This window comes from Copadichromis virginalis, linkage group LG12 (assembly GCF_057382275.1).
Source record: "Copadichromis virginalis isolate Kocher_CV1m ecotype Utaka linkage group LG12, C_Virginalis_male_GT1.1, whole genome shotgun sequence".
NCBI lineage: Eukaryota > Metazoa > Chordata > Actinopteri > Cichliformes > Cichlidae > Copadichromis > Copadichromis virginalis.
This window is the reverse complement of record NC_140629.1, coordinates 25,829,560-25,857,313: the sequence shown is the minus strand read 5'-3', so window position 1 is coordinate 25,857,313 and position 27,754 is coordinate 25,829,560. Positions and strand designations below refer to the sequence as shown.

The 27,754-nt window shown below is 39.0% G+C and overlaps 1 protein-coding gene across 3 annotated transcripts in view; it reads right to left on the bottom strand.

Moving 5' to 3' along the window:
* grid2 (glutamate receptor, ionotropic, delta 2) overlaps nt 1-27,754 on the bottom strand; it is a 560,888-nt gene that overhangs the window by 62,104 nt on the left and 471,030 nt on the right. For all 3 annotated transcript variants that reach the window (XR_014923374.1, XM_085475651.1, XM_085475648.1), the window contains exons 12-13: nt 13,110-13,248; nt 6,332-6,527 (exon numbers count right to left, since the gene is read on the bottom strand). Coding sequence is in view for 2 of the 3 variants with exons in the window: in XM_085475651.1 (XP_085331777.1) it covers nt 6,332-6,527; nt 13,110-13,248 (335 nt within the window). In the remaining variant the exon portion in view is untranslated. The remainder of the gene's footprint in view (nt 1-6,331; nt 6,528-13,109; nt 13,249-27,754) is intronic.

Genomic DNA, 27,754 nt, shown 5'->3' with positions numbered 1-27,754 from the left:
TACGTGCTATAGTATTAGGACATAAACGGCGCTCAGTGGAAAACGTTTCCATTTCATGGTACAGTCTCCTGTCACATTGGCTGAAATTATTATCAACAACAAAAATCACTAGATGAGGCTTTAAACTGTAGTCGCATAAGTAGAGCATTTTATTAACCATATAGAGTCATATAAAGAAAACGTAAGACAATGCTCAGTGATCCAGCTTAAGGAGTTGCGAGATTCTACAGTTACCGTCGCTAATATCGGCGCATCTTATTATTATCGATGTCAGTAAGGGTTTCATATAATTTAGAGGGTAAGTAACTGATACTGACAGACAAAAAAAGACTTTGCTTTCACTCTTGAGACAATGCAATAATAAATAGATGGGACCACAAGTAAGTCCTCCATTGACTTAAATGAGGATGCCATTATGTCAAACAGTGACACAGAGCACAGCGGTCTTAGATATCATATGTGACACAAAGTTAATGAGATATCAAGGCAGAGGTGCAACACCTCTCACTCTATTGAGTGCCTTGATCATTGACTGAAATGGGAGCGACACATATATTACTCCATGACAGGCCTCACCCTGGAGCGCTTGGCTGGCTTGGTGTGTGTTTGTGTATCAAAGTATGCAAGGCGTGCATGAGGGGAAATGTGTTAATGCATGTGTAAAGCATGCTACTTGGGGAAATGCAAATTTTGTATCTGTGTTTGAATCTGAGTAGGTCTTTGTGTATGTGCATTTATGTGTGTGTGTAGGCTGCACGTTTGTGTGTGAGTGATAGCAGAGACAGCCCAGACACTGACCTGTTCTGACATATAATATTATTCTGCCACGGGGGATCGAAACTGAAAAGGGAGAAAATCCATAGTGCACAGGAGACAACGGTGATGGAGAGGGGTAAGAGGTTTATTGGGAAAGAGGAGAAAAAAAACAGAGAGAAAGTGCAGGAAGAGACAGAAGGGAGCGAGAGAGCATGACACTGAGGGGGAAAATATATCAAGTTCTTAACCTCACGGGAATCAAATATAGCAAAAGGGACGGGATTAAAGAAGACAAACGGATCAGAATAAATCAGACAAAGACAGAAAACCAAAAATGTCTGACTCATGGAGTCTGTTAATAATATTATAGCTTTGCGTCTAGCCTCCAGCTTAAAAAATAAATAATTTCAGGCGTCTGTTTACTACCTTCTAAATGTATTTGTCAGCATGAGAAGAATTCTTAACAGGTTGAAAGTCTCCACATTGACAAAATGTTTTCTCTAAAGGAAAAATCAATGATTGGTAAGCTCTGCATGTACAGAAGGTAGAGGATGTATCCAGTGTTTCCCAGTTCCACCAAATTTAGGAATAATTAAACCGTTAATTTGATTCATTTGCTTAAACGTACACAGTCAAGGCGGCAGTGTCACTGTCAGTGGCACTGCAGCAGAAGGGGGAAAAAAATCAGCTTGTGTCAATGCAGTCAGCAGAGAGGGACAGGCATTAGTGAACCACTAGAGTGCACCCTGTAGCTTTTAACACAAAGTAGATGAAAAAAAAAGACAGACAGAGAGACAGCGGGGTTGCAGAATGAAATATTATAAGGAGAAGCAGAGAACCAAAGAAAGATTTGGGTAGGAGTCGAGAGTGGGGGAGGCGGGGCGTGATGGAGAGATAGAACGCTAACAGCCAAATATTCGGTGGTGCAGTGCAAGAAAAAAAAGAGGGGGAAAAAAGATGCAGGTGAGAAGAAAGGAACGGAAATGCAGAGCAGGGGATGAAAGAATAAAGTAAAGTATAAAATCAAGAGAGACATATTCAGAGGGGATATCGGCTTCCTTCTTGTATTCGCTCTCAGTTCTGCTCTGCAGTGCTTGCTTACCACTCTGGAGGTGTCACCCCGTCATAGAGAATTTATCCATGAAAAAGCAGATCCTCTCTCAAAAACCTTCATCCAGTCCTGCCTCTTGTCAGTCCTGCCTCCTCCCACTGCGCTGCTTCTGAAAAGCAGCCCTTTTTTTTTCATATGACTTACTTATCATGGAAAATTCAGTCTCAGCTGATAATTACTGAAGCACTGCCCAGAAGAACTGCTTCTTGATATATATTTATGAGTCGCCCCAACCCAGTCTGCTAGCAGGAACTGGACTTTTACATTTCCGCAACAGCATGATGTCTGACAGTGTCTCTGGCCATGAACTCATTTAAAGCGTGCACACTGTGTCTGAATTGCATCACATAGGGAGTTTCAGGTGTTCCCCTGGGTTGTACAGTTGCAGTGATACTTCACATTCGAGTTGTTCTTGTTAAGTGTGGTATTCCAGTGATTCGCACGCAGGGTGTAACAGATTTTTTTTCCCACAACTTCCTGCTGCCAATCGGAGTTTGACTTTGGTCTTGTCGACCTTAATGGCGAGCGCCACGGCTATGACCTGCTGTTTTCATGTGAACCAAATATCCAGAGTGGTGGGAGAGCACACTATTATCTTATGTGTTGCCATAATGACAGGTTTCATCGTGGTTCGTGAACAGGACTGTCTCCCGAGCAAAGCCATCAAATGACAATGTGTATTCATGATCTCTCTGTACCATACTAGCTTGTGGTAGCCCATGTGCTGCAGAAATACCACAATTTTAAAATCCTTTAAAAAATCGTTACAGAAAATTCGAGGTGTGATTTGTCTTTGGTGCCACTATTTCTCAACCCATTATGCCAGAATCACAGATGTCAGCTCACTAGGTAAACGTGTTTTCTCAAGCTGTCGGTGTCAAGTTTGTAGTGAAGGTGATAAATACTTTTGCTGATGCAACAAACAACCCTATTTTACAATAAAATACTACTTTATTTGTGTTTCTGGGGATAATAATAATTAAGTAAACATGTTTACATGACCAACAAAAAATGATTCTTAGTAAGTGTTAATGGTTCCACTCTTCCATCTTATTAGACACTGGATTGAATGCATAATTTTAAAACTACCGTGTGCCACTTTCATCACTCCTTCTAATGCTGGCTCCGGTTTAAGTCTAATATATTCTGGAAGGAGAAAGGAGAAAGTGGGACCCTCTGGAAGAGCGAAGCACGATGCAAACAGAAAGTGGGATGCATGCAAATGAGATGCAGCAGTCAGGTATTTATGATGCTGGGTAATCACCAAGGGAATTAAGTATTTAGTCATGCGAACGTTATCTGTGTATCATTAACATCATTTATCCCCGATCAACACAGACGACCCTGTAACATGAGCGGCATGTCAAAACAGGGCTGAGTCGGTGCTTTGTAAGGATGCACTGTAGACCATACGGTAAACATCTTCAATTCTCTGTATTACGCATTATGAATTAGGCATTACTAGCAAATGCTGAATGGGCACTGATATTTGCATAACTTATGTAAGAAAAAAAATAAGAAACTTTAATCTGCATATTAGTGCACCTGATAAAAATGACTGGGTAATACATAAAAGTACATAAAAACATAGTAATGACAGTGAATGTTGGAAAGGATAGAAAATGTCTGTGAAACTTTTAAAAGACAACATCCCAACAATAGAAATTGTTCAATACCCATAATACATCAAAAATACGCACACTAAAGATGAATGGTCACAAATATCACTGTATTAAAAATACACGATAGCAAAACGTGCAATTCTTTCCTTCTTACGAGCAGCCAAAGGAGCATGAAAACCTTTGGAACGTGAAAATCTACTCCAGCTGCCAAAAACATATGCGCACAGTGCGTGACGTGCGCCTTAGTCACATGACAAATTTTATGATGAGTCTGAACATTTAACAACATGCTGGACAGCAATGCTTTCAAGTAAATTTGCCCTCTTGGAGAGCAAAGATGTCAGGTGATTCATGGAGAGAGACTGAGCCACAACACTAAGGAGTTTTTGTTTTTTAGGGATGCTATACCATGAAATGCAGAAGGGTGACAAATAAAGTGAAAAGCCAATATAATGTGTTTTAGTAAGATTTTGTGCATCCAGAGCAGCTTCCACTCCCCCGCCCGGCATTGATTCTCCAAGTTTCTGGACCTCTGCTGGACCAATGAGCATTATTCTTCCAAAGCACATTTCCTCATTTGGTGATTTGATGATAGTGGTGGAGAGTGCCAGAGGTGTGGACTCGAGTCACATGACTTGGACTCGAGTCAGACTCGAGTCATTAATTTTATGACTTTAGACTTGACTTGAAAAAATGTTCTAAGACTTGTGACTTGACTTGGACTTTTACACCAATGACTTGGGACTTGAATTGGACTTGAACCGGTTTACTTGAAAAGACTTGATATTTTACCCCAAATATAAAATTTAACATGCATATTATATAGAGATTGAAAATGTGACGTCATTCACGGGTAGAACCGCAAAGGATTCTGGAAACTCGTGGCAAGCGGTACTAGCGCACGCAGGCTTTCAATTAAAATCAGTTACACAGCGATAAAAAGAAACACAAAAATGGCAAGAAGCTGTTGTATCATTAACTGCAATAGCCGGTCGCATGACAGCCACGGGAAGCCGACGGGTAAAGAGATCGGTTGTTATCGGATTACGTCGTTGAAGAGAAATTGTTCAAACCATGTTTCCGAAGTAACAAAGACGCGACTGGATTGCAGCCATTCAAAGACCAAATATAACGTCCCAGAACACTCCAGCTCACAGGTTAGTCTGCTTCAAGCATTTACACGAAGGTCAGTGTTTTTTAGTAGTTAATACGTCATTTTCATAACATAATTAGTGATATAGGTTACAAGCAAGTCTGGCGCTGAACAGAAATTGTCGCGCTATGCTCCTTTGTTTATTGTGCATAAATAGTAAATTGTCCTGACACAATATTGCGTTTCGCTTCTGTTATTATGGTACATTGACAAAAACATATACTTTTATTCACAGGATAAAACAGGTTTTTTGTATCACTAATTGCCCAGTACGATTACAGCATACAATATTGTTGTCACTGCTACATTTCTGTGATGGGTACCAGAAATTATTTCCACTGCTAATTAATTACCGTTGAGCTCAAAGGTCCTATTAATAAACGGTTAATGAATGTGTATTTATGACGACAATTTGTGAGACTGGTAAACTTATGATACGTACGATGGTCTTTCGTTCTACACGGTGCATTTCAAGGTCCTGCACCCATCCGTCAGTAAACTGTACCTGGGCTTGTTGCAGTGACCTGAAGTTACTAAACTTCATGAGTGTATGCACTCACTCCAAGAACCGTATGATTATAAATATGCATATAAATATGCTACAATGAGATAGCTGACTTCATCTAACTAGCAAATGTTTTCCAGGCTACGTTGGTGATACAGTTTTTTTTAATGTGTATGATATTTTTGTCATGCGATTTTAAAGTCGGTCCTACAACCGCATCCAAGAATAACATGCAGCGTATCTCAGAACTGTCGGTGAAAATTATTCTTGGAGCTAAGTTTAATTGAGCTGCATTTTAAAGAGGTGCAATTTCACAATTTGTGTATATTTTCTACGTTCACTTTTGTCATGTGTTGAGAAAAACACAGATTTTAAAATTACATGGTCTAATATTTACATTTAGCATAACTGCAACATTATTTTTTCGTTGTTTTTTTTTTTAAAGACTCGAAAGGACTTGAAATTCAAAGTTTCAGACTTGTGACTTGACTCGGACTTTTACACCAGTGACTTGAGACTCGACTCTGACTTGCCTGACATTACTTGAGACTTGACTTGAGACTTGAGGATAAAGACTTGAGACTTACTTGAGACTTGCAAAACAATGACTTGGTCCCACCTCTGGAGAGTGCTGTCTAACATTCAAAATCTCAAGTGCTCATTTGCGGTGAGAGGTGGTAACAGCCATACCAGTATCACAGATTCACATCATTTCTACACTCAAAAAAACCCTTCAGTGACCTCCCCCCATCCCCCTAGAGAGACTAAGGAACTAGATGGTACCACTGACATCAATATAAAATAGTTTTATGATGACAATGGTTTCAAAGGCGAACACTCAGAAAAACTTTGCACTATTTTTTTTTTCTCACACTTCACCACTTCACTTCACCAGGGGACTCACGTCATTTCTTTTAATTTGACACCCATCTGTATGTTTTTAAAGTGAACAGTAAAAGCTTATTTAGAAGTACTCAAATCCCCCTAATCCTCTAATCCTTGCTATTTTTTTATATTGTAGAAGAGATATTTAACACCACCGGCACCACCACCACCTGTCCTGTTCATTCAAACCCTATCAGGGGAATGACTCGACTCCGGTGTTTATTTCATTAACCACAATCATTTTGTCTGTGCCAAAGTTTAATTAACCAAAAAAAATAATAAAAAATGAAAAGACGTACCTTGCGAATGCCTTCTTTTGACTCCTCAACGTTATTATCGCCTCCTCCTGTGCGGTTAATCATCCGCCACATTTGGGAGTACATGGGATCCCTTTCAAAGGGGTTCATTGCCTTGGAGCGCACCTGATCATAAACTGCAGAGTCCAACACTGTACCGTAAGGCAACTCTGTCTGCTTGGATAAGTCTTGCAGAGACCTACAGAGACACAGGTGGTGAAAAGGGTTAATATTCACATCATCTTCATTCATCTATCAACTGTAAAAAAGGCTGAGCCTGAAAGATCCTTCACCTGTATTGATACACATTTGATCCTTGCTGACTGTAGATGTAGTACTTTTTAACAGCATCACTCTTGTTCTACTAGTGCTCGTAATAATAGCAGACACTACGATTTCATTTGATACTTTCTGGGTAATTCTTTTGTAAAATGCTTTTCCAAATGACGGTGGTATTAAAATCACAGAAACGATCAGACCCCAGGTTAACTGCACTTTAGCAAAACACTCGTTTCAGCTTTCTATTCACTCACTTCACAGTACAAGATTACTACACAGCTCAGTCTGCACTTTTACACATACGGTACACTTATGATGGAATCAGCCTAACATGAAACACCTATTACAAAGCATATAACTATATGAAAGCAGAAAACACCTAAATCAACTATCCATTCACTGACTTGAAATCCTAACTTTGGAGCTTTGGGCTTGGCTCTACAGGACATGGTGAATAATCAGTCTTTTGTTGCTGTCTTAGTAATTCCCCGTGATACCTAAGAGGGGCTGGAAAGGGGGGATTTTGGATGGTACAAATTGAGTATAAACGGAGTGGCCAGCTGTACTGTGGTTCAGACACTCACCTAGCCATTAATTTTTCTAAGGACCAAAAGCAGGAGTTGGCAGCAACATTTAATTGACATTCAGGATTTATTTTAAAAAAGGAAACTGGCCACGACAAATGGGTATGAAAAGATGTGGCTGGAAACCAGTTTCAACAGTAGCACTAATAAGATGGCTAGGATAACCACATACTCAAGATTTCTAGAACTACACCAAGAAAATGGAAACACTCATAAAGAACTGAAAAACACAAACACACATACAAGTTTCTCTTCCTTTCTCCTTCGTTCCACCTCTCACCCATAAATTGTCACCTCTGGGGGAATACACAAGCTATTGTTAATTATAACGCAACGGTGCTTGGGTTTCCTTTCAAAGAGTTTGGCCGCTGAGAAATGTAATGGAGAACCATTACGAAAACTAATTACTGTTTGTTTGCTACATACCACCCATGGATTTGAGAGACAAACGTTTGGGAAACAAAACATGCACACAAAAACACTCAACATGTCCTGCTTAATGAAGAACAACAAGTATATATTATCTTACTTCATTAATTCAGTTGTAATACAGTACACCCACGAAGCAGACTTACAATGGGCACAAATATAAGTAGCTACTGCTTGCAATATTACTACACTGTTCATTTTGATAAATACACACCCACACAGACACGCACACGTGTGACATAATATGGAAGGGACAGCTCTTACGCTTCCCCCTTGGCTCCAGCCCTCCTTAAATATCTCGCTGACCCATTCTAAAGAAAGAAAAAATCCTTTGAAGATTTTAATGAACTTTGCCATGAACATGAATCTTTTATTTCCGCCAATTAATCTTTGGCCTAAATAATCTCCCCTCCCCACCGCTCCCCCGTGAATATGCACGCCTGTCAGCACACTCTTTGACCGGGATTCCCCCTTTGTGAATTGCTTTCACTGCATAGTAACTCTAAGCTTGTTCTTTAATGGTGCGTGTGCAGGAGACAGAGAGAAAGAATCATGCATTAGCTCTGCATTACATTAGACCAAATTTCATTTGGAAGAAACCCCCCAAAAACAGATAAAAATGGTTTGTGTTGGTTTCACTGACTATTTTGATTAATAATGAAAGATCGCAAGGATAGTATCCAGCATACAACTGAAATGTATGTTTAAAGAAAATACAGATCTCATATGATTTACCCTTTTTTGAACAAGCACTGCATATATTTCCACGATTGACAAGGCAAGGAAAACACAAAACCTTAAAACTGAAAATGTGTGTAATTGTGTGGTTCACAAAGTCTAAAAATACTGGCGGCGGCCAGTGGTACCCCTCAGCCTCCTAGTAGATACACCTATGGTATAGATTTCAAAATCCTATGCCACCTTGTTCTCAAGTTATCACATTCAGAATATTTTCAAAGAATTTGACCTCGAGGTCAAGGTCACTGAGATTCAAAGTCATACAAGATTTTTAGTATATACACTTTTCATATCAACTTCAAAATCCTACGTGACTTACTTCTTGAGTTATGGTTTGAGTGGAAGGGTGGCTGTGTGTGATGACATTAACAGAGAACGGATCAAAAAGCAGCCAACATTCAAAGAAGAGTTTTGGACAGTCATTAAAGAAGCTGGGAGATCTATTCATGAAGACTACTTTTAAAAAATTAGATGAAAGCATAGTGGTCAAACCAAAATCTGTAAACGTAAGAAGTATCTATAACTCTTATTTTAATGTATTTTTTTCTTTAAACACTATTAAATTCCTCAAATTCTTTTACTATTGTGTGGGTGTCTCATGGAAAAATGCCCATATGCATTATGTGTTTAACTGTCTTTCTGTGAGTGTTTTATGTGAAATTAATTTCTGTGTGTGTGTCTGTGGATCTGTGTGTCCACAAAATTGTGTTCCTGTCCTGTGTATGCTAGCTCATTTTGCAACCAATTATATTACCCCTAAGCAGCTCAATGAGCAAGTAAATGGAGTGAACAGCAGCTGAATGTTTTGTGTGACAAATAGCGAATATGTGTGTGTGTGTGTCTGTGTGTCGGGGTGAGAGAATGATTTAAAGACTGAATAGCTAGAGAGGGGCCCTTTTAATAGCAGGTTAATCTGAATATGTGCAGGAATAATTCCTGTGTGCATAGCTTTGTTTCTGCATATTTGGTCACCTGGTCACCTTTGCTAAAAGCTTCTGTCAATAAAGATCATCAGCTCCAAAAACTCTAATTTTGGTGCTAATTTGGCCTAAATGAACTTGAAAGGACATAGATGATCGTGGCTACACAGTTTTGTAGGAGACTGAATCTGTAAATGTAGAAGCCTTTATCAGAAACACATTAACCGCTAACTATACTGTACACGGGAATAGGCAATCGATGCTCGGACTGAAGTCAGCTGAAGTGGCAGTGGTTCCAGCTGTGGCACATTTGGTTAGCTAAATTGAAAATCGTTATTGTTTCATAATTTAAAAATCCCAGAAGTTCTTTTGATCTGTGTGGCCATTTCAGTCTCTATGTTTTCATCAGATCATCAATATCATTGAAGTGCTGGTGCAGCATGCAATATTTTGTATTCCTGTTCATTTTTCAGGGACACCGATGTCAGAAGCAGAATGAACGTACAAGCCAAGTCACAGCAGATCAAATCAGATTTCATATCATGCATTTCTTACTCAAGCTTTACGTAATCAATATCTGCCAGTGGACAATGATCTGCTTTATCTGATTACTAAGAATGCAACAGCCACCAAAGAGTCACCTGTAACTATAAAGCCAGCAGACATATTCACACAAGCAAGTGTGAAATGACCTGATTGACTTTATTGGCAATCTTTATCAACCATAAAATATGTCTCCTCCTGTACGAGGTTGGGCCAGGAAAGAAGCGCTTTATCCTCAAACACTCCATCCATCTTTTAGTCTTCCCAGCCTAACCAATTCTTCCGCTCCATCTATTCTCTCTGTTCGCTCTGCTGTCTCTCACCTCACTTTTACCCCTGAAAAATAAATTCCCCATTCTGACTCATCACCACTACCAAAACCCTTCACCATGCTTCCTTCCGCTCCTCTTCTCTCTGTTTCCTTCTCCATCTCTAACCTTTGCCTCTTTACTCCCATTTCCTCCATCTCATCTTTCCTTCCACGCACTTGCGCTCTTCATTTCCACTTTATAATGCTTATTCCCCTTTTGTCTCTCCCTTCGTACATTCCTCTCTAGCACCCTCTCTTTGCTACTCTCCACTGCCATCTCTCACTGTTTTCCTAAAGGATTCACACTGAAATTGAGGGAAAACATCCAAGCGTGAAATAGTCCAGAGAGAGTTCTGAGCGTTCACTTGTTATTTCATTTTCAGGATGAAACAAGGGCATTAATACTTAAAAATCCTGTCTGTCCTGATAGGAGACACTAAGGAGATGAATGCCTCCATTCTTCCCCCGACCTTCTCTTCCTTTCTTGCCCATGTGTGCGCTCTTTTGCTCTTTTCCATACTAACTAATTCGCTCTCTCAATCACACAAATGCATTCAATCTAATTCCATCTGCATAATATGTTAATCAAAGATTATCAGATAAAAGTGCATGCTAATCACAACATCACAGACTGCTATTTTTTTCTGCATGGCTACATTTCTCATCTCTCCATTGAGATTTTGTTACACTTTACAATTACTCTCAGTTTATTTTAGGAATGTTCCATCTCACCACTTATCCCCAAAACCCATCTTTGGAGGCCTTGGGCCATGTGGGTGCTGCTGTTTAGTTGGTAATTATGACACTAATGACCCAAGAAGAGTCAACACACTAAAGATAATGCATTAAAATTTATGGAAATCCTTAATTAGCTCAATGTATGCTGAATGAGGCAGCAAACTGAGAGCCACTCATTAATGACAGCAAAGTGAAAAACAAACAAACAAAAAGCAATTGAGGACAGACAAAAGAAAGAAAGAAAGAAACTATAGATTGACACATTTTACAAGAGGCTGGGCGGAAGGACGTAGAACAAAGAAGAAAAAACAACAGCATGAATGAGGGGCGCAGTGTGACCAAAGTAAACTAAAGGAAAGGTCTTCTAAACACATAAAAGAGAATGACAGAGAGACAAACTGACAGAACCAAATTAAGAAACAGATAGTTGTGAGATTTAGAGAAATAAATGTTGTTTATTCCAAAGCCAAGCACAATTAACTGTGGCACTGCCGGGCATAGCGGATGCTTCGGCATGCTGATTAGTCCAATGAGAGATGAGCGTTTCCTAGTGCCACCAGGAGAGAAGCAGGCAAACATATTATCACAAGGATAGATAAACAGAGGGCACAGCGCTTCAGGAAATGTCTGTGTGTGTGCGTGTTTGTGTGTGTGTGCATTGAACGTAGGCAGCTTTTCTAGTTGCCTTGATACCTAGGCAAAAAAAATAAAAAATAGATTGCAAAAACACTTTTAAAAACAATTTCAACATACTTTGACTGTTTCACTAACTCTCTTTGCCATTTTTTCTTCCTACCTTGATCAGTAGAACACACACGGACACACAAACACACACATATGTGAGACAGATAATATAATGGAGGACTGAGCTTGAGAAAAGAAAGGGTAAAGAATTAACTGCGCGTGTGTGTAAGCAATCTGCATGCGCATGCATGCTTGTGTGTTGCCGGGTTTCAGCACACTGAAGGTGCATGCAGTGTGTGTCTGTGTGTTAGGCACGATTTGTCATGTATACTTGTATACTTATACAGAAAGATGTGTTCGTGGTGTCGTGCAATCATAACTGAAAGCACACATTTATACAAATGCACTATATGTATATATGTAGTTTTTGCCTTGGGCTCATCTTTCTTTGCAGTACAGAGGTTGTGCATCTATTTAGATGTGCTGTGCAGTTTTAAATAGAGTTAAATGAGTCTTAAAGAGGTTACAAATGTGTATGATATGATCCACAGGCATAAACCAGATTTATAAATGTGTAAAACAATTCATCTGTGTGTAACTCTGAGTACTTACAAACGCATGCGCCAATCTACACATGGATACAAAGCAATTTGAACATTATTTAAAAAATTCTCGTGTCGAAACCTGAACAAACAGCGATCATTTACAACACAATATTTTCAAGCTCAAGTTTTCCATGTAACCAGTCTGACCACTTTCACTTTTAAAAAGCTTCCCGTGCATGAAAATATCTAAAAATATTTGCAACTTTCTTTTCGCTCACTTACAGATAAATCAAATATGTGCGCACCAGTCGCCTGATATGCACAAATCACAACACATGTGCTCTGGGGTTTTGAGGCTCTTAGTCTTTGCACACTGCCAGCTTGGCACAGATCCACAAATCTAAGCTGAGTTCAAGTGCTAGTGGAAAACTAGGACATTCAAGCCTCCTTTGTATTCCTGGGTTATTTCAAGGAAAACAGATGTTTCACATTTGTGCATCTGTACCAAACTGATAGTGTGAAAAGAGTCTCAAAACCCCAGCACCCTGCGAGCACATGTGGCATGATGATCAGGTGACTGGTGCACACGTATTTCCCGATCTTTGAATGAACAGAAAGTCACAACTATCTTTAGACAGTTGCACGGGAACCTTTTTGAAAGTGAAAATGAAAAGATTTGTGAAGATGGACTTACAGATTAGCGTGTAAATGATCCGTATTTATGCAGGTTTTAGCCCTATGCATTTGGGTTGTATGTGTTCAAACTGCTCTATGTTTGGACTGGAGTATGCAATTGTGTATACCCAAAATCACACACAAAATGTTCAATACACATTTGTAACTCTTTTGAGAATCATTTAACTCCATAGGTTTAAATATACCTAAATATGACAACAATAAGGATACAATAAAGGTGGCAGTTTTTACTTGAAAACATTTAAATCAATATATCAGTCAGTATGGTAGCTACCACTAAAAACAGTAGGTGAAAAAAATTTGTTGAATACTTACTGTATAGAATTCTCTATACGCGTGATTGTGAGGAAAGCTGCTAGATTGGCAGTATATGAGGATATGACAATTAGAGCAAACATCCACCAAACCCCCATCATCATCCTTGTAGCTAGGGTGGTGTAAGGCACCTCTCCACCTGCAACAAAAGTAAGAAAACAAAAGAGAGAAAAAAAGAGAGTCAAAATCACGGTATAAGAAAAAAAAAGCAGCTCTTTGCTGCGGGAGAAAAAGCTGTGAAAACAGCAAAGCACATCCTGAACGATTATCATTGGATTAACAGGATTTGATCTGATGCTTTGGCATAGATCTGATCTTCACATGGTCGGATCAACTGCAAGAAATTGCTGTGAACTGGAAAACATCAAAATAACAAATTCCAAATCACTGCGATAAGAAAATCTTTGATATATGAAAACCAGTTTATAAATAATCATACATTAAGTAACATTTGAAATCTTAGGTCTTGGCAAGCATCGAGTGATCAGAGGTTGTCTTCCATTGTCTCGTGATGTTTTAATACACTTTATATAACTAAGAACTAAAAAAAAACTATTTGGATGCACATTTAAAAAAAACGGTAACCTGCTTTTTGCAATAAATACTGTTGAAAAGATGTGATGAATGCGAACAAAATGCTTGTCAGGCTTTCCCATTAAGATGCTGCCGGGAACACATTACAATGAAAAGTGGCTTGTTTGTCTTCAAATATAAAATCGCTTTATCCTCCTCTTGTGTTATAAACAGCTTTTCTGGCCTTGTCCTCTGAAATCTTGTTCTGCAACAGTAAAACACAAACTGGCTCCGCTTTATATGTTTTTCAAGAAAGGTTGTCATTCCAAATGTAGCCCTCAAAAAACAAGAAAACAACAAAATAAAAAAAAACTAAAGAGAGAGAGACAGAGAGAGGGAATCTATTTGTTTGTGTACTAACCAGCGCAGAAAACGGGACACATTTATCTTTGGCTCTTCCATTCTTCTCAGGTAGCTGTGTGGGGTAGCCTTTCTATTCATACCCACACACTTGCTTACTGACGACAGTGTTTTTGCATACATTTACTGTAGCTATGCAGTAAATGTATGTTTTTATACCTGTGGTGATCACGGTTACATCAGCACAGACCAGCCAATGCTCTCATGTCTCCCACTTCCCTTAGCCCAGCCTCAATAATATATCTGACACCCACATAATCTCTCTCTCTCTTTATCTCACCACCTTCTCTATATCCACTGGATTCTTTTTTTTTTCCATCTTCCCTTCCTGTATACCGTTTGATTTATTTTAAACGTACTATCTCTTTTTCCCTCTACATGTTTTCTGTTATCCTTCTTTGCATGATTTGCTGTTGACACCAGGTTTTAGCACAAGCCCGAAGGCATTATAACGTATACTGTATGGATGACATGGCATCGTGAATTATGTCTTTAAAATGTTTCAATCTTTTCATTTTTTCAGTAAATGGTCACACATAAAGTGGTTGTGTAATAATTTTAATTTTTTATCAGGTAACCTGAAGAAAAGTATGTGTCACTGTAATTACATAACAGCTATTTTTTTTATGAAAAAGAAACTTTATAATGAAATGATCGAAATAATAAGCCAGCACAGTATTCCTAAGAAATCACTGTGCATGGGAATGTGCGTGGGAAGATGAGATGAAGCATTTTCATGAATGAAAGCAACCAGCAGGCAGAGATGCTTTTTGGTGCCAAAAAACGTCCGAGTACATGCCTGAGCGTGACTGCAGTATCTTGGACTTCAATAGCTTCTAAAACATGACCTTTGTGAATCGTTCCAGCTGCAGAAGGTATTTGGGGATTTGGGGTTTCACACTGGCAATATCCACGGAGGACCAATTAATTCACTGAAAAAAAAGCCATTGTCCAGTCTCAGAACAATTTTTATGTTGATTTCTGGCTGCACAAGTGACTTTTATAAAATATTAATGTAGCTGGCGAGTTTAGACATCCAAGCGTCACAAAATTTTGAGCTCGGAATCAAATCACGTAGAGCAGATTTTTAGAAAAGGTCATTTCGTTTCCTAGTCTTTATATGGATATCTATATATATATCTATATATATATATACATACGCGTGTGTGTGTGTGTGTATGTGAAAGACAGAAGCAGATTAATATTACAGAAACTTTAAGCTTATTTGATCATAAGGCGAGCATTGATTTAAAAGCTCAAAAATGTGAGATAATCTCCATCTCTCTATCTCTATCTCTTAACAGCTATAAGCCTATAATACCGTTACACTTAGACACTTTTAGTGTCTCATTATCTCATCCTAAATGTGAGTGGCCAAAAAGCATATATATGATTTTATTGAGCAATATGTCACTGTTCACCTTTCACGCGTCACCAACTACCATCAGAGATTTTAATGATCTATAGCTCACATAAATTTAAAAAAACCCTGAATCCTCAGGGAAAGATGATCAGGACAACACTTTTGAAATTTAGACTCACTGGTCACTTTGTTAGGGACATCTGTTCAAGTGCTCATTAACGCACATAGCTAATCAGCAGCAACTCAATGCACTTATCGAAATAGGTCACCTGCTGTTTAAACCAAGAAAGGTGATTTAAGTGACTTTTAACACGCCATCGTTGGTGGTGGCAGATGGGCTGGACTGAGTATTTCAGTATTTTGCTAATCTACTGGAATTTTCCCACACGACCATCTCTAGGGTTTACAAAGAATGGTCAAAAAAAGATAAAATATCCAGTGAGCAGCAGATATTTGGGTGAAAATGCCTTGTTGAGGTCAAAGGATAAAGTTAAAACTCTTTGATGGACAACAGAAACTCAAATAACCACTAGCTACAAACAAAGGCATGTAGAAGAGCATCTCTGAGCACACAACACATCAAACCTTGAAGCAGGTAGGCTATAGCAGAAGACCACACTGGGTGGATCTTCTGTAAGCTAAGGACAGGAAACCGAGGCTACAGTTTACATGCGGTCACCAAAACTGGACAGTAGAAGATTCTAAAAGCATTGCCTGGTATTGTAAAAATGTATAGTTCTATAAAATCCAATACTAAAGTATATTGTACCAAGAGAAGCATCATTTATAGTGAGTGCTCTCAAAACCATATTTCATAGTAGGGGAAAGACTTAGATGGATGTTATCATTTAGTATTGAAACAGCAGTCAGCAAACGCTCCAAGTGAGTGAGTGGTTGTGTCAGGTTTCATGGGCACATATACAGGCATAAAGCATGTACGGCACCTTTTATATCATTTTAAAATACACCTTTTATCCTGTTTCATCAGAAAATGGGGTCTGAGGATAAATGACAAAAAAAATTGTGCGTTATTAGAGGTTCACGACTAAGCAGCTATCTCAAAGGATAGTGTGAAGTCAGCATGACATTTCAAACACAGACTTTCTGAACAGAGTACATGTATCTCAGAATCGAAATGATTCAGATTGACTGGTAGGAGGTGACAGCTGGGTTAACTCATTCTATACAGATACAAGACTAATAATGTTATCGTTCTTCTTCGGGGTTCCTTTGACTAAGCTAATCAAGACTACTAAAATAAATCATAGTAATCTTCTGTCTAGGATTCAGAGATTCTTTTCTGAAAGAACTTTTACGTTTTCCTCTGGTTGAACTCCTGAAAAACTTTTTTTAAAGGTAGGAGTGTATGGGTGTCTCAGTTTGCATACGGGTACACGTAAGGATCCTAAGAGAAGCATAGCTGCCATGAAGCAGCTTTTGCAAATACAGCTCGGCGGCTTCAAAAGCACCCCGTTGTGTCCCCTCGATATAGCTCTCCATTCTTACCCCCATGTTTCTCCTGCTACTCCTCTTATTCTCAGCTGTGACTCGTGTAGCTCTGGGCAAACAGGATTACTTTATTTCTTCCTACACAACTCAAAACTAGGAATTAAAACTGAAACTTCATTTAAAGAGGCATACTAAGGATGCTGCAGTTCTTCAAATTACTCTATGAACCATGTGGCTGTCTTTCAAGTTTTAATGTATTTTCCCCTAACTTTCAGGTTTCCATTAGCCTGATGCTAAGTGCTGCTTTCTGTCTTTTTTGATTGAAAGAGTAATTGGATTGCTGGATATCTACATAATTGATTAGTTAATTTGATAGCTGCCCCTTGGCCGTGTAACTGACCGACTGATTAACTTGCAATTTTGCTGGCTAAAAGACCCCTTGGCATTTCATTTTCCCATCTTTTTTTTTTTTTTTTTTGCAGCTTCACAATCTAATTTTGTTTGCCTGAACAGACTGATGTTTTGGGTATTATTGGACAAAAAAAAGAAGAAGCCCTTCAGAATATTGTAGTGCAACCTGACTTTCCCAACCCTCGAGACTGATTTCTGTTGAGAAAAAAACAGCCCTTGATTGGATATTTTGTAACCTGACACTCCAGATGGTTTGGTAAATACGGAACCATCTGGGAAGTTGTCCTTGGAAACTTCTTGGAAAAGGGCAGGGACTTTCAGAAATTTATTTGGCATGAGTTTGGATGAAGCATATGCATACAACCAAAAACAATGGCACATCTTTAAACAGTCAGATAATTAAACAATAGGGCTTGGCAGCAAAAACCTTTATGTTATAAGTCTGTTTTTTGTTTTTTAATCTTCACCGGGAAAATAAAAGACAAAAGCAAGCAGTTTCATCCAAAATGTTTGGGACATGATTGGTCGACCCCTGAACCTGTTGTCCAACACTGTGAATTTATTAGCCAATAACTCCTCATAGGTCTGATGACTCATCCACAGCAATCATAGTGGAGCTATAAATTCAAGGAAAAACTCTGGCCAGGCAAACCAGATCAGTTGAGTATTATAAAGTATTAGTAATAGTGTCCAAAAGTTGATTTTGTACATCTAGACGTAGCGTTTTGTGGGAGAAACGATTCGTCACTCATAAAGTGACTTCTTCAGTCTCAGCTGACTGCAGGTTTCCCCAATCTTATAGACAGTACATTTGCATAATGACTGAAACCAGCTCACTGAAGGAACAATGGGCTGGGAGGTCAGTTCCTTAATCTTAATTATGCAAATTCTCATGACCATTGATCAACAACCACTGACCAAAACTCACTGATCAATGGCCATGAGTACCATTCACAGAAAGTTGGGGAATGGCTGCAATCACAGCATTGTAAGATGGCAAAAGATGTACCCTTAGGCCCCCTCCTCGATTCAGAGATGGTCTTTCCCTTTTCGTGTAAATGGCCTCCTTGACACCGCGCTCAAACCAGCGTTCCTCCCTGTTCAGGATGTGTACATCCTCATCCTTGAAAGAGTGTCCACTGACCTGTAGGTGTAAATAGATTGCAGAGTCCTGGCCTGACGAGGTAGCTCTTTTGTGTTGTGCCATCCGCTTCGCCAGAGGTTGTTTGGTTTCCCCGATGTATAAATCCTGGCAATCCTCCTGGCACTTAACAGCGTACACTATGTTACTCTGTTTGTGTCGGGGGACCCGATCCTTGGGGTGCACCAGTTTTTGGCGCAGCGTGTTTTGGGGTTTAAAAGACACAGAGACCCGGTGTTTGGAAAAAATGCATCTCAACTGCTCCGATACTCCTGACACATATGGGATCACTACATGTTTTTGCTTGGGCAGCGGTTGTCCTTCTCTCCTGGATCAGCTGGAGCTTTCTTTAGGTGCCTTTCCAGCTTTGACAAAAGTTCAGCTGGGATAACCACATTTACTCAGGGCCTTCTTGATGTGATGTTCTTCTGCCTTCCTGGTGATGGTGTTCGCTCTGTGTTGTAGCTTCCTAATGACACCCAGTTTGTGCTCCAGTGAATGATGAGAGTCAAACCTTAAATACTGATCCGTATGTGTAGGTTTACGGTACACGTCAGCTTTTAGATGTCCCCCATTACTGATGGAAATCTCACAGTCTAAGAAGGCTAACCTGCCACTTTTCATATCCTCCCTGGTGAATTTGATGTGTCGGTCCACCGTGTGAAACGTTTCTCCCACAAAACGCTACGTCCAGATGAACAGAATCAACTTTTGGAGATTTACCTGGATGATTGAGAATGCAACAAGATATTAGTAAGAGTGAAAATGTCCACAATAAAAGTTTGACATTGCGGTGTGAGCTGTGTAAAACCCACCTTTAACCCTTTAAGACCTACCATAGAACCAAGTCCGCCAGAGCTTATATTATATTTTTACATGCTGTGGAGCCATTTTTGGGAGCATTTCAAGTTGCTATACATCAATACAACCATTATAGCCCAGATTTTAATAATATGTATTCATTAAGTGCATAGTAATTACATAAATTGCAAAAAAGTGCAATAAACTACAAAAAAATTGAAAATCGTTTTTGCTTTTTTAACATATATTTCTAGTTAGAGAAATTTAAGAGGCTTATCCCTCAAAACTGTAAATACAAAAAAGTTGCACAAAATAGTTTCCCACCACAGGAAATTTATTTTGAGTGTCTTCATAGTTTTATTTTTGAAATACACCAATTTTTATATTCTGCAGGAAAAACGAAAATAAATATTATACTGCAAATTTGCAAAAAAGCAGCATATGCATCAAAATAAACTATTTCCAGCAGTGCAATATGAGTCCTAAGCATCCCAGAAACGACACAGAAAGTCATAAAGTCAAAGATAACTTTTAAAAAGACCAGTATAGGCCCTGAGGCCCTGATGGTAAAAAAGACTACATTTCCGCGAAAATGACGTCACTTCCGGTTTTGGGCAGGTAATGGCGGAAATGCAAAAGTTCGCGCTGACGTCTATTCCAACGTAGGAAGTGTTGTGAACAGCTGATCGGACCGGCAAAGCGTGTTTCTGGAATATTATGTTTTTGTTCCTGCAAGCGCTTTTTATGCTATTTTTGCAAAGCTTTGTGTGGAAGGAAACCGTTACCGAGGACAAGCTGATGGCATAAGATGTAAGTACAACTCCTCCGGTTTCATATGCAAAAAAAAATTTTGCGCTAGCTTACGTGGTTGCAGAGCTACCGGGATTTAAAAATAGTTACGCAAAATGGAGCGTGTCCGCTCCGATCGGCTCTAAAGGGTTAAGCAGATAACACACTTTTTTGTGGATCTTAATACATTCTGTCTCTCAACTTGCAACGTCTTGCTCTTTTACTGAAATATCTAAAACTTCAGGCACACAGCTCAGAGACCAGTTGGCAACTGCTGGTTTCTAGTAAAGAAAGTGCATTCCCCAACATGTTACAAGTCATTGCTGATGCTGGCTGTTGACTGGTGAAAGGGGTTGCAGACTCCTTTTGACTCCTTTGGATCACCCACAGTTTGCATGGAAGATGTCTGCTCACCATTTCTCTCTGAACTATAATAAAACTTGATGATGACTTGATGAAACCAGAAACAGAGGATATTCACCTTGAAAGTAAAAGCTGAACCTTTTGAAATGTGTTGGTTGCAGCATTAAGGCACAACTTTTACTTCTATTTTGCACTGCTTTTCAAAGATTCACTACCACTTGGAAAGTAGCACCAACCATCTCCACCAACCACTCCCAACCTGTTGAGTGAATACATTTGATACCTTTAGCATGATTGCTAAAGGTATCAAATATGAACTAATATTAGGATGAGACTCGTGTAGATTTGTTTGTTAAAACTGCACTTCTGGATATCCCACATTTTTAGGGGTCCTGGCAAAGGTAACCACACACACAAACACACACTCACACACATCCACTGCCCAAATATTAGGGAAGAACATCAAGTGCTTAGATAAATGGGAGCACCGGATATGACCCCCATCCCACAGCCCTGACTCAAATTAATCAGTGAGGATGATGATTAGTCTAAAAAGCCCTTGATCCCATGTATGATGCTGTAAACTTGATGGGGTGATTTACAGACCAAGACTTTTTGTTTCAAAAGCAGCCAAAGGTGCAGGACAGTCCTTTTCAGTGTCACTCGTAAGACTTAATGAGTCACAGCACCTTAACAAATCAGCTCTTGAATTTTAAATTGAATTTGCACTTCAGTTAGCTAAATAGGTAAGGAAAGCAAGAGATTGTTAAAGATTTTTATGCAAAAAATGGCAAGGAGTATTGTGACATATATGATCAACTAATACAGATGCAGAAGTGATGGCAATTCATATTTAAAAGGTCAAAGGTTAAGTCACGCTACTTGGCCCGTGGACAGTCAGGACATAGAGTGCAGCATAACTGGTTGATGAAAGCACACAATGAGTCTTAGTGTACTGTAAGCAAATAAAAATCTCAGTGAGGCAATAAAAAGTATTACAGTGGCAATAAACGATTCTCATTGAGCTTCCATATTCTTAATGTTGTCATTTTTAGACATAACAATGGCAGAATAATGAACCAAACTGAAGTAACACCATTACCGTAAGAGATAAGTGATGCATTTGTCTGTTCTTTAGTCTGAAAAGTAAAGAACCTGTAATTGAAAGTGCAACCTGAGGTCAGGGGAAACAACATGCTCTCTGTTCTATGTACAGGTGTTTTGTAAATACTTGCAGTAAAGCAGCCTAATAGAGAGATTTATCTTCTCTGTCGGGAAAAAAGCCACATTTCAGAGTAAATGAGACAAAGAGGTCAACCGCTAGAAGACGACGCTGGACAAATTGATGATAAGGACCAGCTCCGTTACTGTGCACGGTCCATATCGACAGTCTACTCTCTGCTCTTTTACTGCATGCTGTCAGTGTAAACAAGCTCCTTCAAGACACTAGTTTATGGTGCTGGTGCAGTGCGTGTTTGAGATGCCCATTTGCAAAGACTTACTGACTATTAATCTCATCCCATATCATCTTTATCATCATATAGAAAAGAAGTAATGTGTTTAAAAAAAAAAATCTGTATCTTTCTCCCTTTCCGCAATTTTAGATGATAAGGAATGTCTGCACCCAGTGTTGGAAATCAATTTCTCTCAAATGCATCATCAGTTTTTCAAATCTACACTCCTGCTGCCAACCTTTCTGATCCATCTCTTCAAATTTAAAGCATCGCACTCTGGTTATTCTTGGATGAAATAAGAGCAGAGTAGTTCATTAGAGTATTGTTTTTTTAAATGAGTAAAAAAGAGCTAGAGTGTGCTCAGCTGATGTCATCCCCCAGTTGGAATCCATGCAATCTTCCCGTAAGATGATGTAAGGTTCTTTTTAACAACACTTTAGGCATTCACTTTTCATTCTTCCACACCACTGAAAAGTGTCTCGAAAAATAACAACAGGTTATCTCCGTTTAACACATGAACGTATCAAGTCTTCCACAATCTAGCTTTGCACATATGGCTGTTTCATACCAAACGGACAGTCAAATAGGATTTTGAGCACAGAAAAACACCAAACAGTACCAGTTTTGCTTCATTGCTTGTACATGTGTCAACACTATCAGAAATATGTTAAACTGAGGTTATGATTATAAAATTCAATCCATCTTTTAAAGTATTTTGAAAAGTTTCAGACTTTCTTTTGTTGTCTAAGTCTTATACAATATCAAATAAATGTCAGTGATCACCCACATCATCAAAAGTCTTGTCATCATGTCACAGAATTCTGCAACAATGTTTCCTCAGACTTTAAAATGAAAAGAAATCTAGAGATTCTTAAATTCTCTAAAAACAAATGTCAAGCATCTCAGTACTTTATAATGAATTACTACATCTTTAGTATGAAATCATCACAATGTCAGCTGAAAGTCACATTAACATGTGGTTACACAAGGTCACACTAAATGATATATATAGTATCATTCAGTATTACTCATTTATAGTACATAAAATATAGTGTTACTTTAACTGAATGAAGCACAGAGGGAAAAAATGAAGACGAGAAATAAGATGCAAATGTATCACCCTCCCCCAATATGCTAGTTAGAGCCATTTTAAGTGACAAAAAAAAAAAAAAGGAAAAAAGTGCATCGGAAAAATACTATAATCTCTTAAATCTGCAATTATGAGCTATGTAATTAATACCTTACACCAGCTCCAGGCAGTGTTTATGTGTTTATGCATGGCACTGATTTCTAAAGTCAGGTTCCAACAAAATATCATCAGTATTACCTCCTGAATACCAATGATCTTAAGTGAACTGGATTGCTAAAGAAACTCAAAGACTTACGCTAGAGTTCCTGACAGTATAAGAACTTGCTCCCAGGGTAGGCTATAATTTTAGTGCTATTGATTTCCTTTTTGTTAAAGGCAACGAATGCAACAGCTTTTCAAGACAAACAAAATCAAAGAATCCAAACATAAACTCACAAAAAAAGGAATATGCATATGTCTATACACTGTTATTTGTTTGCTTTGAGAGGAATAAACATGTAGATCCAGGAAGGAGGATGAAAAATTTGACAGATACAGGTGCTGTTGTTTCCCGCAGGTTTGGCAAACAAAATTATTCTATAAGCCAATTCATCTGCATCACACATTCTTAGTTTTTCTGCCTGCCTCCTTTCTGCATCTCTTACTACCTTCCTCCTCTGCGCTTCTCCTCTTTTCCCCATCCTTGTTGACATTCTGCAGTAAAGGTAACTCGAGATGAGTGCAGCTTTGAAGCCAGTCGAGCGGTGGGCACATCCTGAAGGGTTTTATATATGTGTGGCTTTCTTGTAAAGCTTCAAATCTCACCACTGAGCAAGCACCTCCACTGCCTCAGATTATACCCCTCCACCGTCTGATGACTTGCCGGAATCATTATTTATTTTTTTACCATCTATTTCTCCTCTAGCACTTCAATCACTCCCGTCTGACGGTGTCCCAGTGATTATAAACAACTTGGGAAAGACATATTACAGTGCAGGAGCCGGGGTGAAGATGGAAAAAGCGAGAGAATAGAAAAAGGGAGGAGGAGGATGACAGAGTGCATGCATCCCTCCTCCATCACCTCTCCTGCCTTCTGCTTTTCAATCTCTACATTGTACATGTGCCACCTCTAATACCCCTGGCTATAAGCCAAAGCGAAGAGGGATTTTCCATGTGGTTAGCAATTTTTTTTCAAGCCATCAAGTGCAACCATTAAAAAGATCCAGCAGGCTGGTAATGTTGTGGATTTGAGCTGAGATGCACGAAGTTTCCAATTCAGGGATGTGCCCCAATGGTGTCTCCCTTCCCTGTACGCTCCCTGAATACGTATAGGAACTTTAAGACATCCTCAAAAAATATGGCTGAAGTTTATACACAAGTTCAAATTCACACACACCAAAAAGCAAGGTTTACTAAGCACTTTTAATCTATTACTCTCGCAATCTTACACAAGGACACTTCAACACACGGACTAAAGGAGCTGGGGATCGAACCATCGACCTTCCGATGAGCAGACAACTCACTCTTGAACCGCAGCCACCCCCCTGAGCAATTCACACAGTTTAACTTCAGGCTAATTGAAATTACAGTAACTCAACAACAACAAAAAGCTTTTAATAAAGTGAAATTTGAACTGATTGTTAAATGATTGTCATCTAAATTTCTGATTGTGACAGCAAAGTCTTGATTACACTTAGCATAACAAATAGACACCGCAATCAGCAACTTGACAACCAAATTTGCATCTCAGAAAAAATCCTCCTATGAATGTGCATTTCCGCTGACAAAGTAGGCAGCCCTTGCGTGTGCACATAGGCTAATATGACTCACATTTTTCCAATATCATTTACATAATTATTTCATTTTGCTATTGAACAAGGCCACTATGATAAAATAAAGAATATTGCACCACACAGTCTCAAGCTACAGCATAACATTCAGGTGTGATCTGTGGGCAATGTGAAGCCCAATATACTGCTCAGAGGTAAGCACTTTAATTACTCGGTAGCACATTAAACTCACATAATGCAAATAAATCCATATTATTTTGTGATTTGTGATTATTTGTATTGTACTTTAGAGCTACATGTGATGTGAAGGAGAAGCGCTGATATTATGGCAATTGCATCAGAGTTATTGATATTCATGAACGTTATATTAATTTTTTATATTGCTGTGATTCACCTCTGCGCCCGACAAATTGCTCTGGACCCTCCCTCTACTGAAGTGTGCACTCCATACAGACACATGCTGTGTAGTATATACATATGTATAGAATACACGTATTATGTATGTTTGTAGAAGTTAATACAAGACCAAACTGAGCTGGCCAAACATGGATCAGCTAAGTTAATTAAAATTAGACCGTTGAGTGCATGTGTTCGTTATATAGATGGTAGACCCATGTTCTAACAGATATCAGAAAAGCAGCATGTGCCATCAAACTGCAACAAATCTTTGCAAGCCATTTGTTTTTTTTTTCTTTAAATGTTAGGTTTAAAGAAGTTATTTCGTAAATGACAATTTGAAAAGCAAAGTCCTCTTTTTGGTCAGAAAGGTGTTTCTCTTCGTTACTTGCTCTCTACATTCTTACTCACACTTAAGAAACCAGCAAATCAAAGCGATCCTTGCAGTCGTGTCATGTTTAGAACGTGACTTAAGTTGAAACCCCCAAAGAATTCAATGTGTGTAATATAAATGTGAGTTTAATATAAGTTCAACTGGGGGAAAGAGATATTCAAATATTATAGGATCGCCCTTAGGGGGGATGCTGAAATGGGGGTTCTGTACTCACTCCAGTTAGCTTGTAGAAGTTGGCTCAATTTCACAAAAAGGGAGCAAATTAAAAGATTGAAATGCAAATTATTCCCTCACTTAGCTGTGCTTCAGAGCGTGCTCACCATGAAAAAAAAAACTGCTATGTCTGCATTAGTGCACGGGGGAAACAGCGAACCAAAGCAGACTTTTCGCGCTCATGTGTACTTAACATATGTGTTTGTGTGCATTTAGCAGAAATAACGCATCGTTTCATTTCATCATTTCATCAAGCTTTTTTCCTTAGGGACTAGTAAAGCGCTGTACAAATACAGGCCATTTACCATTTAGCATTTTTCATAAGGAAAAGAACAACAACCACATCAAGATGATAGTTTTCTTTCTGGTATTTAAAGCCATAAACCAAACAAACGCTATCGCCTTGCTTTTGCATTCCTTCTGAGCCATAAGAACCACGTTGTTCGAGTCTCGTTATAATACATTGCCAATTAAAAGACTCACAATACAGATATGGAAATGATTCGATAATGTGACCATTTACATGGTGCATTTATCGCTCATTCCTCATTATGAAAGGCGATTCTCTAACAGTATCCAGCTGCTGCTTGTGAGAACAGCTATTGATGCTTAGTCTGACTGACTGTGTAGGTGAGGCTGAGTATGCTGTATGGCTCAGTCTGTGGTGTTATGGATATGTCCAGCTGTTACTATTTGAACCTGATGTCCTTCTATGACAGATCATCATAGCACAGAAGTTCAGGAATAGAAAAGATTCGATACAGCACTCAGCAAGCAAACCCATCACTGAACACATAACTGCTGCATGTAGTCAGTTTTATACCAATTAAAAATGAACATGTCACAGCCAGATTCATGAGAACCAAAGTACAACCAGTCAGAGAGACAGTTACTGTATGCAATTACAAAGCTGCAGCAACGATCATAGCTACAGTCATAGCGTTCATGGAGAGAGCTGGTGAGCTAGCTTCACTAGTATTCTTTTAAATGCAGAAGGGAAGTTTTGTGCCTGTGCAGTCAAAGCTCAGCATGCAGGGTCTACGTGACACTTTATCACAATACAGCCAAGACATTCGCTACACAATAGGCCAGAGAAAATGCAAAACTCGGAAAAAACCCTGCAGCGACCTTTTGGATTGCATCAGTTACAGTTTTTATTTTTTATTTTTTCTTTTGGGGAGTATGTGGTGTACTGCTTTGGTTTTACTGTCTTCACACTAAATGTATTATTTAAAAGTATTTTAACTTTAACTGTACCCCGACAACATTGCCTTTCTTTCTGAAATACTGCTTGCTCCTGTTATTGTTCTGGCTGTGGTGTAAAGAGACATATTAACTTTCTCCCAGACAGACAGTGAACATATTTATTGACAAATGCTGTCTCTGTCTCTCTCTCTCTCTCTCTCTCTCTCTCTCTCACTCACACACACACACACACACACACACACACACACACACACACGCACACACACACACACACACACACACACTCAGGCAAGTTCTACTTCCGTACAAATTTCCCAAGTTACAGATCTGGGGCTGGAATGGAATGTTCTATTTTCTGATGGTTCACTGGGGGGGGGGAGAGTGCATTTTGGGTAAACTTTCAAGGTTAATACCAGAATGTACCCACTTTATAACAAGCTCATCTTCTAGGCAGCCTCTAGACTCAGACTATGTAACACTTGTGAATGTAGCTTAAGGATATGAAATGGCGAAAGAACATTGGCGTTCACATCTTCTATGTACTAATTTGGACACGTCATATCGATCAAATATGATTTTTGTGCTTTCGTGTGTGTTTTGTGTTTAGATCCGCTTACTAAGTATATACTTTTGCAAAATGACTGTAAACCCAAGCACATGTACATTCATACAAGTTTGTTCGCCTGCCATTCAAAAACTGCAACTTACTGCATCATCACTTGTGAAAATTCATTAAAACTGGTTGCTTTTTGGGATGGGAGACCAGCTTCCCATTCCCTAAAATGAATGAAGAGCAGCCAGTTAACCTGTAGGCTGCAACAGGCCAAGTGTGGAGACTGGCGATAAACAGCAGTTTTTTCTGTGTCAGGGTGT